General features: G+C 35.1%; 1 protein-coding gene across 3 annotated transcripts; it reads left to right on the top strand.

Moving 5' to 3' along the window:
- Positions 1–9,102: 9,102 nt before the first annotated feature.
- Positions 9,103–13,495, top strand: LOC7463173 (G-type lectin S-receptor-like serine/threonine-protein kinase At5g35370). 3 transcript variants are annotated; one of them, XM_024594051.2, is made up of 2 exons: positions 9,103–9,944; positions 10,825–13,495. In XM_024594051.2, the coding sequence occupies exons 1-2, from the start codon at positions 9,866–9,868 to the stop codon at positions 13,278–13,280; spliced, it is 2,535 nt and encodes an 844-aa protein (XP_024449819.2). In that variant the 5' UTR covers positions 9,103–9,865; the 3' UTR covers positions 13,281–13,495. The 3 variants fall into 3 exon arrangements, with proteins under 3 accessions (XP_024449819.2, XP_024449820.1, XP_024449821.1); XM_024594052.2 differs by having other exon boundaries at positions 9,109–9,949; XM_024594053.2 differs by having other exon boundaries at positions 9,109–9,934.
- Positions 13,496–15,369: the final 1,874 nt, after the last annotated feature.

Genomic DNA, 15,369 nt, shown 5'->3' on the forward strand with positions numbered 1-15,369 from the left:
GGAGAGGTATCATTACCAGAATCCTCAGAAAAAGGATCTATATGAATAAGATCAGATTTTGTCAGGCTATGAGTAGTGGATGGAATAGAAAAGAAAGGTATATGCTCAAGGAAGACAACATGACGAGACACATAAAGTTTCTGAGTTATTGGATCAAAACAACGATACCCCTTTTTACCTTCACCATAACCCAGAAAGACACAAATAGCGGATCGAGAGGATAGCTTATTGCGTTCTACATGAGGACGAAGAACAAAACAAGTACAACCAAAGACTCTAAATGAGGAATAATCAGGGACATGCCCATATAGCTTTTCAAAAGGAGATAGACCCGAACTATGAGAAGATGGAATTGTATTAATCAAACTTACAGCAGTAAGAACAGCTTCTCCCCAAAATTCACTAGGAACAAAAGCAGACAACAAGAGAGAACGAGCAGTTTCAACAATATGCCTATGTTTTCTTTCAGCTACACCATTTTGTTCAGGAGTATCTGTACATGAAGTTTGGTGGATGGTTCCATCTAAGGCAAGCATTTGACAAAATTTATTAGAGGTGTATTCCCCACCCAAATCACACCTAAAGCATTTGATCACAGTAGAATGTTGAGTTTTGATAAGAGCTCGAAAAGCTGCATATATCTCAAAGAATTCAGAACGATGTTTCATTAAATAAACCCAACAATAACGAGTATGATCATCAATAAAAGAGACATAATATCGAGACCCTCCTTTTGTGGAAACAGGAGAAGGTCCCCATACATCAGAATGAATCAAATCAAATGGTGAAGATGAAACAGAAATACTTCGATTAAAAGGTAAAGCAGAAAATTTTGCCAGTTTACATCCACTACAATCAGAAATGTCACAAGTTTTCAAATTTCCTAAAGCTCCTGTGGATGCTAAAAATCTCAAACGAGAAGACGAAACATGACCTAGACGGGAATGCCATAAATAAAAACTAGAAGATGAAAGACTCAAACGAAAGGAAGACAAATCAGCAGTAGCAGCAGCAGCAGCAACAACTGGCACTTTTAACTCATCTAAAATATATAGCCCATTCTCCCTACGGCCTGTCCCAATCAGCTTCTGAGACTGCAGATCCTGTACACAACAAAAAGAACCAGAAAACATGACTAAATAATCACCAGAATCACATATTTGACCAACAGACGCAAGATTCAATTTGAGTTTTGGAATAAGATAAACATTAGGGAGAGACAAGTGAGGTGTGACAACAGAACCAACACCTGCTAAGGGCATAGGAGTGCCATCAGCAGTCATAACAGGAATGGAGGACAAAGGGGACACTGAGGTAAAAGATGAGGAATCTGGAGACATATGATGTGAAGCACCAGAATCCAAGACCCATTCAGAGTGTGACATACCTGAGGAACTATGAGGCAACTGACCTATGGAAGAAGCGGACATTGCTTGTGGCTGCAAGGAGAGAAACTTCTGAAATTGCTCAGCTAAAGTATTAGGATCGGTAATAGAGCCTGGGGAAGCTACTGCTGCAGTATTGTGGTGTGGTGGTTTATAACCCTGAGGTGATCGATGAGCATTAGATTGTGACTGACTGCCAGACTTCCAAGCTTGATTCTGCTGTCTCAACTTAGGACACTGAGCCTTCCAATGACCTTTCTGCTTACAGAAACTGCACTCATCGAAGCCAACCCTTGTGTAAGGTTTGTTCTGATGATTAGAGAATGGCTTAGAAGGTACTGCTAGTACAGAAGGATTCGAAGCAGAAAGAATTCCCTTTTCAGAATAAGACTGAAGACGTATTTCTTCAGCCAATAACTCACTGACAACAGAGTCAACAGAGGGCAGTGGAGAACGATGCAGAATTGAACCTCTAAGTCCTTCGAAATCACTGCGAAGTGCTGTTAAAAATTGTACCAATCGTTGCTGCTCTCTACGTTCAATATAAGCACCACATGCTTTTAATTCTGCCGATTCTGTAAGAGCCAATTGATCCCAAAGATCTGTCATGGCAGAATAGAACTCCTGAATACTCATATTCTTCTGGTGAAGAGCTCGTATGTCATTCTCTAACTGATACTGTTTTGCAAAATTTGATTGCGTGAATAACCGTTGCAGATGATCCCAAACCTCCTTTGCTGTCTCATACTTTGCCAACTGTGTACCTATAGAATGCTCAACAGAATTGTTGATCCAAGTAATGATCTTTGCATTGTTTGCTTCCCATGTATCTATCGAGACAGTATCTCCTTCTTCAGTATTCTTAGGTACCACATAAGTTCCACTAACATATCCCCACATCTTCTTACCCTTAAGAAAATTTCTCATTACATAGCTCCAATACGAATAGTTCTTCCCATCCAACCTCACACTCACAGACTGAAGCGAATCATCTCTTTCAGTAGCCATAATCAACAATCACAAAGAACCAGAATGCAAAAGCAGCGGAAAACAAAATACCAAATTGCAGAAACTGAACAGAGATTGCAGAAACTAAACAAATATCTTCTCAAACTTATACGATTACTCCAAAACACAAAACAAATTTGCAGAAACTGAACGGAATTACCAAATTGCAAAAGCTGAAGGGAAGACGAAATACCAAAATAATTGCAGAAACTGACGAAATACCAAATTTTGCAGAAGCGGAAGACAAAATCTCACTCCAAATTTTGCAGCTTATATACTAAGTAGCTGCTCGTAAATGGAGCATCACAGCGAGTTGCGAAATCCTGGATGGCTCTCAAACAAGAACCCAAGAACTCCCTTCCTCGCCTCTTACAAGCACAGAAAAGCCCACCTCCATCTCGCTATTTTATTTTATGATATACGCTAAAAATGTACTTGAAATGAGTAACAACTACAAACATTATTGGTAAGCAAAATTGAGAGTTTCCTCGACAAAAGCAAGCGTCTCAAGTTCAATGTCCGGAAGACCCATCACCCCATCCATAGGTGAACTGATTGGCTCAATGTTTTCACACATAGAAAAACCTTCTCCATTAATGAAACCATCAGAAAACTGCCCAACACCATGCCCAATTTGAGACTGTTGATCAAAACCAAGCAACTCTTGACTAACTGATGGTGATGACGTTCGCTCTTCCCATAAATCCGAAATGCATTGCACTTCTTCGGAGCTATCTCCAATCATTCTACACTGCTTTCTTCTTTGATTGAACTTTCTGTATTACACTCTGTGACCACCATTTCCAAATTGCTTTCAAGTCCATGACCAGGTGAGGTCATATGGTAGAGACATCAAGCACAGACAATGGAGATGGATATTGAGAACAAAAGCCATCGAATTCTTCAGACACTACCTTTGCATCAACATGCAAATTATTAGCTAAAGAATACTTACCATGTTAGCAGGCATAAATAGGTTTTGTTAAAAAAAAAAAAAAATTAATCGTCTACCAAGACTCAATTGTATAAAAATTATTATAGATGATTCTCGGATTATTTTATTTTCATGTGTAAGATTTTTTATTTTTGATTATGTTTTCAATAATTGCACATTTATTTATTTTTATGCTGGAAAAAAGTTTACCATCTAGTTGATGTTATGACAGGTAAAGCTGGGTGGTGGTGGGGATGCAGTGTAGCCAAAACACCTTAACAGCTAGAAGTGAAAGGAGAACAAATGACGATAAAGAAAGAAAGATGGAGGAGTTCGATGCTGAGCCCAAAAGTCGATGGTAATTGTGGTGGCGCAACCTCAGCACGGAGCTTGCGAGATATGCTGGTAGTAGATGGTGGGTATTCAATTGATGAAATCTTAATTAACGAGAGATTTGATGGTTAGACTGGAAAAATGAGCATATGATTTACTGCAATTTCGATTTTTATTATTAGTAATGGGCAGATAGGCAATTACCAGTTTGTGGGTTATTTCACAAGTATACCTGGCTCGATAAATAAAGATATATTAAAATAAAAAAATAATATTTTTTTATTTTAAAAAATAATTTTTAATATCAATATATTAAAATATCTAAAAATATTAATTTAAAATAAAATAAAATAATTTTTAAATTTTTTTTAAAAACACAAAAACAAAATTTACCTGAAAATAATTAATTGTTGAAGCAAACCTTCCTTTTCTTTATCTCAACACCCAGGGACATCACATTCCAATAATTGAAAGCAAAGTCAAATCAACATTTATACGGTGGAAGTGACAGTGCATGTTTGAAAAACTTCCCGAGTATGATCCAACCGTCTTGTTAGGCGACTGATTCAGAATTGATATTTTGGCATCTTTTGTTGATGTAGTACAACCACGCTTTTAATTTTTAAAAATTAATTTTTAAAGCATCGAGCATTGTGCCCAGCGACAGACACAAGTTTTTCTTGTTTCTGTCATCTGCATTTAAGTTTAGCATGAACGTCTGGAATTCGTAATTCCCGTGGTGTCTTGTTGGTCTTCCAGAGTGTTTAGTGAATTTGAAAATTAGTTGTAGTATGTATAAGCTGATTCGAACACCTCAAATTAAAAAAAAAAATTAATTTTTAAAATTATTTTAATTTACCAATATTAAAAATATTTTTTAAAAAAAATATTATTTTCATATATTTATAAATAAAAAAAACTTGTAAGACATTAGAAAAAAAAAATTAAATAGCTAAAATTATTTTCATAAAAAGATTATAGCACCAGCCTTTAAAATGGCTCTACTTGGTTTTACACAGCCCAGGCATATTGTCGGTAAAAAGTTTGTCATCGTGTGTGGTCATGGGGATTTCCCTTTTTATTGTCTTTCACACAGCACACAAGAAAGAAGTCAAAACCGTGGTATTGGTAGCTAAGCTCTCCCAAGCTGGTGCGCAGATGGTGGCCTGCAAATCGAGTGAATAGATTAGGTTGGTGCCGCCCGGATTTGATGGGATTCGCAGCCTTTCTGAGCAGTGATCCTGAGAGCCGCTGATAATTGCATCATGCGAAGAGTGGAGACAGCGAGTAATTCTTTGATTTTTATATTACCCGGTAGCAACCTGCTCGTCCAGCTGGGGTGGGTTGGCCTTGGGCATTTCCCGACCAGTGCAGGTCGTTTTGAAAGAAAAAAAAGAAGCGAAGGCGTTACTCGCCATCTACCTACTTCTCTCTTGACGCTTGACTCCACGTACTAACATTTAGATACAACTTAGCCTTGTTTGTTTGCTAAAAAATAATTTTTTTAGAAAGTGAATTTTAAAAAAGTTAATTCTAGAAAAGTATTTTTTAATGTTTGATAGTGTAATGAAAAATAAGTTGGAAAACACTTTCCAATGTTTGGTTATGTCATGGAAAATGAGCTGGAAAATAACTTATTAATGTTTTATTTTTCTCAAGTTTATTAAAATAATGAGGAACAAATCTTACAAATTAAAAAGTTGAATGAGAATGAAATTGAAAAAAAATATAATTTCATAAATTATCTCAAATAAAATAAATAATAATCAAAATAATAGAGATCAAATCTAAAAAAATAAAAAAATAAAAGGTGAATAAATTAAAATAATAATAATAAATATTTCATAAATTATTTCAAATAAAATAAGTAACAATAAAAAAAATGAGGTCCAAATTTGATGGATAAAAAATTTCCATAAAAAAATGATAAGAAAAAAGCAAATAGCAATTATAAAAATAAAGACCAAAATTAATATAAAAATTAAATTTTAAGAGATGGAATTGAAAAATAAATATTCAAAACAAATTATATATAGCAATCAAAAGTTTGAGGATCAAATTTGATATAATCAACAAATAATGATATTTCTAAATTTTTCACAACTTCCGGAAAGTGTTTTCCGCCTAAATTTTCCAGGAAAACACTTTCCTGAAAACCAAGCCAAATTTTCCTTTAACTGGAAAGTGTTTTCCGTTGACCAACTTTTCTAATGGCAAACAAACACATGAAAGTTTGGAAAGTGGTTTCCCGGAAACCACTTTCCGGAAAACAAACACAGCCAAAAGGGAAAATATTTTTCTGGAAACCAAACCAAATTTTTCTTTGACTGGAAAGTGTTTTTCGTTGACCGGAAAGTATTTTCGTTGACCGGAAAGTGTTTTCCGTTGACCAACTTTCCTAATAGCAAACAAATACATGAAAGTTTAGAAAGTGATTTCCAAGAAAATGAATTCCAGGAAACAAACATGGCCTTAATAAGTATCGTATTTTGTGAAAAAGCGATAAAATAATACTAATAAAATAATTTTAAATTTGGGTGTGTTAAGATATCGATAAAATACTTTTTAGCATTCAATTTTTTTTTAAGACTGGTTCAAATATAATTCTAAGTTTTATGGGTTAAAAAAATAATCATTTGACTAAATAAAACTTTATTCCAGTAATTTACTAATGATTTGCAATTGTTTACTTTTAATAATATTAATTGATGAAATAGCATATAGAGGTAGATGATGATGTTTTAATCTACTTCTCATAAAATACTTTTTAGCGTTCGATTTTTTTTTTTTAATACTGCTTCAAATATAATTCTAGGTTTTATGAGTTAAAAAATTAATCATTTGACTAAATAAAACTTTATTTCAATAACTATCGTTAAATTATGAAATAGCATATAGGTGTAGATGATGATGAATACCCCTCGCAAATCATTATTTTATTTTTAAAAAAGTTATATATAAGGTTTGATAGAGATTAAATTTTATAATTTATTTTAAATTATTTTTTATGAGGTTATCCTAATATTATGATCCGGGTCACGTATTTGGTTGTTTAACACAGTTAACTTGGATTTTTTAACATGTTTTTTAAATGATTTTTTTTAATTTGATCATTTAACATTTTGTTGATTGAGAGTTACACTTTATTTGTTTCAGTTTGTTTTCTATGAGTTTATTCTGATATTATATTCGGGTCGCAGGTTTGGTGGGTTAACTTGGTCGACTCGGGTTATTTTTTTTTATTTTTTTCTGATTTCATCCTTCAACATTAAGTTAACTAGAAATTGGACTTCATAATTTGTTTTAATATGCTTTCTATAAAGTTATCCCGATCTTATGACCTAAGTCATAGGTTTAGAAAGTTAACCCAAGTTAACTTTTGTTGTTTTTTTGTGTTTTTTTTTTTCAACTTCATCTTTCAATATTGAGTTTATTGAGAATTTAAATTTATAATTTGTTTTGACGTGGTTATCACTGCTTCATGATCTAACTCATGGATTTGTCAGGTTAATCTGAGTTGAAGCAAGTTTTTTTTTGTTGATTTTTTTTTAATTTTATCTTTCAATATTGAGTTGATTGGAATTTAAGCTTTATAATTTGTTTCAATTTATTCTGCATGAGATTATTCTAGTTTCATTACTCGGGTTATGAATTTAGCATATTATCTTGAGCTTACTCAGGTCCATCCAATGTATTGTCATTTTAGTATTACAAAAAAGTTGTTAACTTGAATCTTTTTCGTCGAATTATATTTATATCAGTCATTTAACTCTTGTTTTTACACTTGTCAAATTAATCAAATTATATTAAAACAATCTTCATATATATATATATATTTTTTCTAATAAAAACATGTTAATAATATCTAAATATATTTTTTTATATTTGTAAAATATTTGATCCGACCGTAACCCAGCACAGGTCAATGATCTAATGGTATTCTATGTTTTTAAGAATTACCGTATCTCTATATCGAAGTCGTGCTATGTCCGTATCCTCGTAGATTACCGTCTATACACGTATTGAATCAACAAAGAGATAACTATAAAAATAAGGACATGAACCTCGTGGCTAAATTTAAAGCACTGAGATTTGATACGTTGTATACATGTGACGTGTCCGTGTTTTCTTAAAGTACTGGTATTATTTTAATCTTTTGAAGATCTGGCAATTCAGTGCCGCTGTCTCACAGGGATATTCAAGTCCAGTATTCCGGGCTCTTGATTCTTTGTACCTTCTTCACCTAATCAACTGTACTGTTCTGTCTATATTTTTTATAGTCAAATATAAACAACAACATGCATATTTGAAAATTTATAAGGAGGGACTAGTATGCGTGCTCAACCTTTGCTGCGAAGATATATATATAAAAAAATTTAAACTTAAAAAAAATATTTATGTCATGAAAAAGTTTTTAGTATTGTTATTAAATTAAAAAATTAGTTCGGTTCTAAAAAAGATTTTTCATCAAGAAAAATTTTAATTGCAAAATTAAGGGTTGATATGTGTATTTAATAAAATCAATCGAGAATTATATATATCAATAAAAAATAACAAATATGTTAATTTAAATAAAAAATAAATTAAAAAACTGAGATCAAAATTAAAATAGTTGATCTTATCTAGCAGTGTAACTCTTCAAATTATTTTATTTAATTATAGAATAATATTTTTTTTCTTTGCAAGCCATTTCAAACAAGTACAAAACATATTTTGCTAAAGTCTAAAATTATTTTTCTTATTAATATATCTTTTATTTATTTAGTGAAAGCATGTTTTTTTTATTGGAATCGTTGTTTTATTAAAAAAAAAGTCATGATTGTTAAAGTAGGTTAAAAAAAAATATCAAAATAGTATGTTTATATTTTTTATGTGATTGAAAACTAAAAAACTTATAAATGTGATAGAATTATTTCCAAAAAACATTTAAAAATTTCAACAAAAAAAAATCTAATCAAATTTTCATGAGCAATTTTCATCACCATCATCATATTAATTGAAAATAGTGTTAAAATTCAAATAAAAACTTATAATATTATTTAAGAACCATGTCGAATTTCAAGAGTAAGTGAATTAACATGTTAAATTTTTTTGAGTGCAAAAAAAAGAGAAGAAAAGGGCCAAGCATGCGAGGGTTTGGAAGTCAGGTGACGCATCCCGTATTTACCCAATCCCCCGCAATCAAAGTGACCTGAAATTTGGTAGAAAATTGAATTGCATATTCTGGACCAAACAACCCATTTCAACTAATTTTTCACATGAAAACACTTGTGAAACACTCTACAAACCTTAATAAATCCATTTGTGCCTATAAAGTAGCAAAAAATCGATTAAAAAATAAAAAATTAATTTGAGACAAAAAAATTTTACACCCCAATCTATTTTTTTCAGTAAAATGTAAAAAATCACCACCTTTAAACTCTCATCGTATAGAATATTTTGACATAAAATTTGATCATTTTGGTTACTAGAATCACGCTACTTTCTCTTTCTACCCCATTTAATTTTTTGGACGATTGAGATCCACGGGTTCATCGAATTATGATAGGCAACCATTGATCAAGTCCTGCCCCACTAAAATCATCTAAATAACATGTTTATTTCAGATTTTTTCTTCTTCTAAATTCTAATTGCAGGTTTTTCTTGGGTTGGCGCCATTGAATAGAGGAAAGGAAAAAAAAGAAGCAAAAACGCCATCTTTTAGGTTGGCGCCAAAACAAGGAGATTGCTATAACGATATTACCTACCCATGGGGATTCCAAAGCACCATCTCAGGGTCTCACTCACTCGCTTAGAACAAACGGACGGCTTCCATTTTCACCAAAACCACTGTTTCTTCCACGAAAATCTCCCCGTTCCCTCTTAAAACTTGAAACCCACTTCCCTCTTTTAATCCTCCACTCTTGTTCTTCTCTCATCATCATAAACCCCCATCTCACTCTATCTCCCGCCACAACGGAGTCAACTATCTCCCCTCTCAAATCCAAAACATCATCACTGCCCACATTAACCACACACTTGTTCTCTTCGCTTTCTCTTTTACGCTTTTTGTCTGCTTCCGTCTCTTCTTTAATGTTTTTTTACTCAATTCCCTACCAGCTGCGTCAATCTCATAACTTCCTCTGTAGAATCTGAAGCCAAAACCAACCATTTATTGCGAGCAATTGTCGCGTATGAGCATTAGAGATCCTTTTCGCATCGTGGGATGGATCCATTCGGGAGTTTTCGTGTGGTGCTGTCTCTCTCGGCTCTTGGAGGCTCCATTGCGCAACAGGTAAAAAGAAGTAAGGTATGTTTTTAATTTTTTTTGTTTGCTTTCCAATACACACCATGTGTTTGATGTTTTGTTTTTTATTTTTTTGTCTTAGGGCAATTTAGACTTTCTATAATTGTCTATTAATTTATTTACAAAGGGAAATAAGAAATATTGGTGACAATATAACTATGTCAAGCCATCAAGGAATGACGGCCTTTATTAATTTTCATGTTCTTGATAATGGCTTGGCTTGTGCCTGTTCATACTTGAACGTCAATAATGCTATATACTATTTAATTTTAAATGAAGACATGCTTCTGTCATGGTGTGCATGAAATGTTTATATAATTATAGAGGGGTGGTCTGTGGCTATTCTTTTTAAATGAAAGGTTGGCGTGGAATAAAAGAGGCGGGATGATGGTTGTCAGCATGTTGTTTGAGAAAACAAGATTGTTTAAACAAATGGTTCTTAAATTCATGAATCACCAATTGTCCTGCAACTATAATAAAAGCCCCTCAGGTTTGACCAGAATGAAATTTTTTAAATCTGAACATCTCAGCTGATGCTATCACCAAGTAAACGCATACCCTCTCCACCTTCGTCACAAATCAGGCAGCATTTAGCTGGTGTTGAGAGAGAGAAGTCAACGGAGAACCAAGAAGCTGGATAGGAAAAAAGAAATGGAGAAATTCTGGCAGACCAATTCCAAATCCACCAAAACCTCTGTCATCAAACGGCTTAGTTTTCTCTTGTCTGTTCATCATTCAACCAATCCACCATATGGGAACCTTGTTGTTATTCTTGTCCACCAGTTTTTTGTTCCATGTTCTTGTATCTGGTGTTACTTACACTGAATTAATCTTTCCGAATTTCACTGCTTCAAGCTTTAAATTTGTTGACAACGCAGGGGCTTTCCTGTTCTCACGTAATGGAACATTCAAAGTTGCTATCTTCAACCCTGGAGTACAAAAGGCCCACTATTACTTGTGTGTTATGCATGCAGTGTCTGGCACCGTCATCTGGTCTGCTAATCGTGATGGTCCTATCTCAAGTTCTGGTAAAATGACTCTCACAGCGATTGGAATTACCGTTGCCGAGCAAGACGGTAATGACAAATGGTCAACTCCACCACTAAGATCATCAGTAAATGCACTGCAGCTAACTGAGATGGGCAATCTTGTTTTACTTGACCAGTTTAATCATTCTCTTTGGGAGAGCTTCCACTATCCAACAGACACGATTGTCATGGGACAGCACTTACTTGAGGACACAATTCTATCCAGTGCTGTATCAGATGATGACTTGTCAACCGGTGATTACAAGCTGACTGTCAGTGATTCAGATGTCTTGCTGCAATGGTATGGGCAGACATACTGGAAATTATCTATGGATGCCCGAGCTTACAGGAACTCTAATTATATAAATGAATATATGGAAATTAATGGAACAGGTCTCTTTCTCTTTGGTCGTAATGGATCAGCAGTTGTGACACAGGTGACCTTGCCTCCATCCAAGTTCCGAATTGCTCAGTTGGATGCTTCTGGCCAGTTCATGATCAGTAGTTTTCTGGGTACTGACAGGAAACAGGAATTTGTAGGGCCAATTGATGGTTGTCGAATTCCATTTGTTTGTGGCAGAATTGGACTGTGTACTGGCACTACATCCAATGGCCCAATTTGTTCATGCCCCCAAGGTTTCCTAAGAGGCTCACAAAATTCGAGCGGCTGCGCGCCAAGTGATGGTTATTCTTTGCCATTGGCTTGCAATTCAGCCAAGAATGTTTCTCAGTTGAATTCATCTGATGTTTCTTATCTGAGGCTTGGCTATGGTATGAGTTACTTCTCTATTGATTTCTCTGAGCCTATAGAATATGGTGTGAATTTGTCAGTCTGTCAAGATGTCTGCACTACTGACTGTTCTTGTTTGGGAATTTATTATCAAAATTCTTCTGGATCTTGCTATGCATTTGAAAATGAATTAGGTTCCATTATAGCAAGTACTACAGATGATGAGGATCATTTGGGCTACATTAAGACTTTAGGTGGAAATGATTCACCTTCCAACAATGGGTCTACTAATCAAAGACAAGACTTCCCTTTATTTGCTCTGGTGCTGTTACCTTTTACTGGGTTCTTCATCATAGTTGTTTTCGGTTTCCTCTGGTGGAGAAAACAGAGTTTTTTGAAGATTAAAGAGACAAAACTAGGCCATGCAAACTCGATTTCTTCAGGAGATCTGGACGCCTTCTACATCCCTGGCTTACCACAACGGTTTGACTATGAAGAGCTCGAGGTAGCTACTGATAATTTTAAGACCAAGATAGGGTCTGGTGGGTTCGGTGTTGTATACAAGGGTACGCTGCCTGATAAATCAGCTGTAGCAGTAAAGAAGATAACCAATTTAGGAGTCCAAGGGAAAAAAGATTTTTGCACTGAAATTGCAGTAATCGGAAATATACACCACGTCAACCTGGTGAAACTGAGAGGATTTTGTGCCCAAGGGAGACAGCGCCTTTTAGTTTATGAGTATATGAATCGTGGCTCACTAGACAGGACCCTCTTTGGCAGTGGGCCTGTCTTGGAATGGCAAGAGAGGTTTGAGATAGCGCTCGGAACTGCACGTGGGCTTGCATACTTGCATTCTGGGTGTGAACAAAAAATCATTCATTGTGATGTCAAGCCAGAGAATATTCTTTTGCATGACTGTTTTCAGGCAAAGATATCTGATTTTGGCCTCTCAAAGCTTCTAGGCCCTGAACAATCTAGTTTATTTACAACAATGAGGGGTACCCGTGGCTATCTTGCACCTGAATGGTTAACTAATTCTGCAATCTCAGAAAAAACTGACGTTTACAGTTTTGGAATGGTACTGCTTGAACTTGTAAGTGGAAGAAAAAATTGCAGCATGGATGCCAGTAACAGTGGTTGTGGCCAATCGATTTCATCATCTGGATCTGGATTTGTTTATTTCCCACTATTTGCATTGGAGATGCATGAGCAAGGGAATTACTTGGAGCTTGCTGACCCAAGGCTAGAGGGACGGGTAACAAGTGAAGAAGCGGAGAGATTAGTACGTGTTGCTCTATGTTGTGTTCAAGAGGAGCCATTATTGAGGCCTACAATGGTTAGTGTTGTTGGAATGCTGGAAAGCAGCACTCCTTTAAGCCAGCCAAGAATAAAATCTCTTAATTTCTTGCGCTTTTATGGACGTAGATTCACTGAGGCTTCCATGATTGGGGAGGAAAATGAACAGAGTGACATTATCTTGTATCCAGAAGCAAATACAAGTGCTACAAGCACAACAAATGGCTCACATGCTTGTTTCTCCTACATCTCTTCACAGCAGATCTCAGGCCCAAGATAGTGTAAATGGATGAGATACATGTTGCTCATGTATAGATATTTTGAATGAATGGAAACCACGCAATGTATTTGGTTTAGAGTTTCAATTGTTCATAGCATTTCCTCTAGATTGAAGCTATGTCCTCGTACTTGTTGCTAAGCTCAAAATGAGTTGAACGAGTGGGTAGTCTGTCTTTGTATTATGTTCTTCAACTTTAATTTATTATTTTTCTGCTACACATTTTCTGATGAAGGGTTGAGTTATGAATCGACCAGTTCCCTCTCTCTATACATTCTCTGCTGCTTCATGTCTTGCAATATGTTCCTGTCCTGGGGATCTTTGCAGTGACTTATTTTGGGCAGTTCTCATTTTGTTCTGTTGCTTGCACGAAGTTCACAAGGTACAGTTATAATTTATTTTTATGTGGTCATGGATTTTCTGATATTTTTCTTGCTGCTTATCTTGTGGTTTTAAGATGTTTCAGAATTAACTAGGTGATCTTATAGGAGTTCAATGTTTGGAATGGCAAATCTCCAGTTACATTTGTGCCATGAAGATTAACGCTGATATATGTAACCGTTAGTGTTCAATATCTACTGAGATTGTAATGTTGTGCTCACATAAATGAACTTCATTTATTTAGAGTTTTGAGTAGAGAAAGAATGAAGAAACTGATGCTACTCTCCCTTACTCTGAAATAAAAAATCTGGATTTTTCTTCTGTAAGAGTAAGAGATAATGTTGTTCTTAGTAATGCACAGTGTTGATTGTAACATTGAGAGGTGCCCATGAATCAGCTCTGAAATATTGGTATGGATCTTCTTGGTTTTTTAGTTCACGAGTTGATCTTTACGATGACAACTGACGCTAGAAACTTTTTGATCTACCACCAGTTTGTTTGTCAGTTCCAGATATTCATTTTGCCAAATGCCAACGTTGATTGTGTCAATGACAGCTTGTAAAGAACAGTTTCCTGAAAAAACGAAAGTGCTTTCCCTAGAAAATTTATTGAGATGGTTTTGGCTCTAGCCTTGGAGAGGAGAACGTCAAACAGAGAATATTAAGCTCCCATTTGAGTAAGTTTGAGTTTACGTCTCATTTTGTGCAGGTGTTTTACGGTTTTCCTTTCAGTTCTAGTGCACTTCTTATCTTGTGTGCGAGAATGTCAAACACTTTATAGTATTATAACCCTCTATATGTGTATAATTCTGGTTCTTCCTTCATTTTTTCTCTGTTTAATTGAATGTTTTTGCTGTCAAACTAGCATCTAACAGTTAAAGAAGGTCTCAATTTGAGGTGTGAAAGAATGGAATTCCTTCGAAGTATTTAAGTCGCAGCATGACAGTTTAGTCTTCAGGGATCCTTATTAGGGAACGCCTACAAATTTTTTTGTGTGGATATTTACTCCTATCCTGACAACGTGTGAAAGTGTAACAGAAGGTGTGGTATATTACAGAATCAGTTTTGGGGAAAATTAGCCTCTTTCGAGTTTGGTAGAGTCTGCTATGCCTTCTGGGGCTACACCTGTCCCATAAGTTTGATCACCACTTAGGGATCACAGCAGCTGACTCAATAACCTGATATATAATTTCTTCTTGTACCTGGCACTCTATCTAGTGGACTTTACATTTTGTAAAAAAAATGCATTCTCACCATGTCTGAGAGGGAGGACCTTCCAAACTAGTGCTTGGAGAGGATGGTGAAAGTTGGCTATCTTGATATCAATAAAGCCCTTCGAACTGCAGAACAATCTATTCATTTAATGCTTGACTGACCGGAAGTGTCAGATGGGTTCTTACGCCTATTCTTATTCATGTGTGCTCATCCTTTATTGACTATCCTATTATAGAGTTATGGTTATCCCGTTACTTGGTAGATATGTATTGCGATCCTTTTTAGAGATCCAACTGGATTATACCACCTTATACAACGTTAGTTAGCCATTTTAGAAAGAAATCCTCCTCTATATTTTCTCTGAGTCATCACATCTTTTGACATCTAATTCATTTTAGATTATGCCAGGAACTGCGAAGGGAATGGGTGCTTGTAGATGAAGAGAAGGAAAAAGGTGCAGAGAAGCATAGAAATCTCCTCTCCTGTTCATCTCTGTA

This window comes from Populus trichocarpa, chromosome 2 (assembly GCF_000002775.5).
Source record: "Populus trichocarpa isolate Nisqually-1 chromosome 2, P.trichocarpa_v4.1, whole genome shotgun sequence".
Lineage (NCBI taxonomy): Eukaryota > Viridiplantae > Streptophyta > Magnoliopsida > Malpighiales > Salicaceae > Populus > Populus trichocarpa.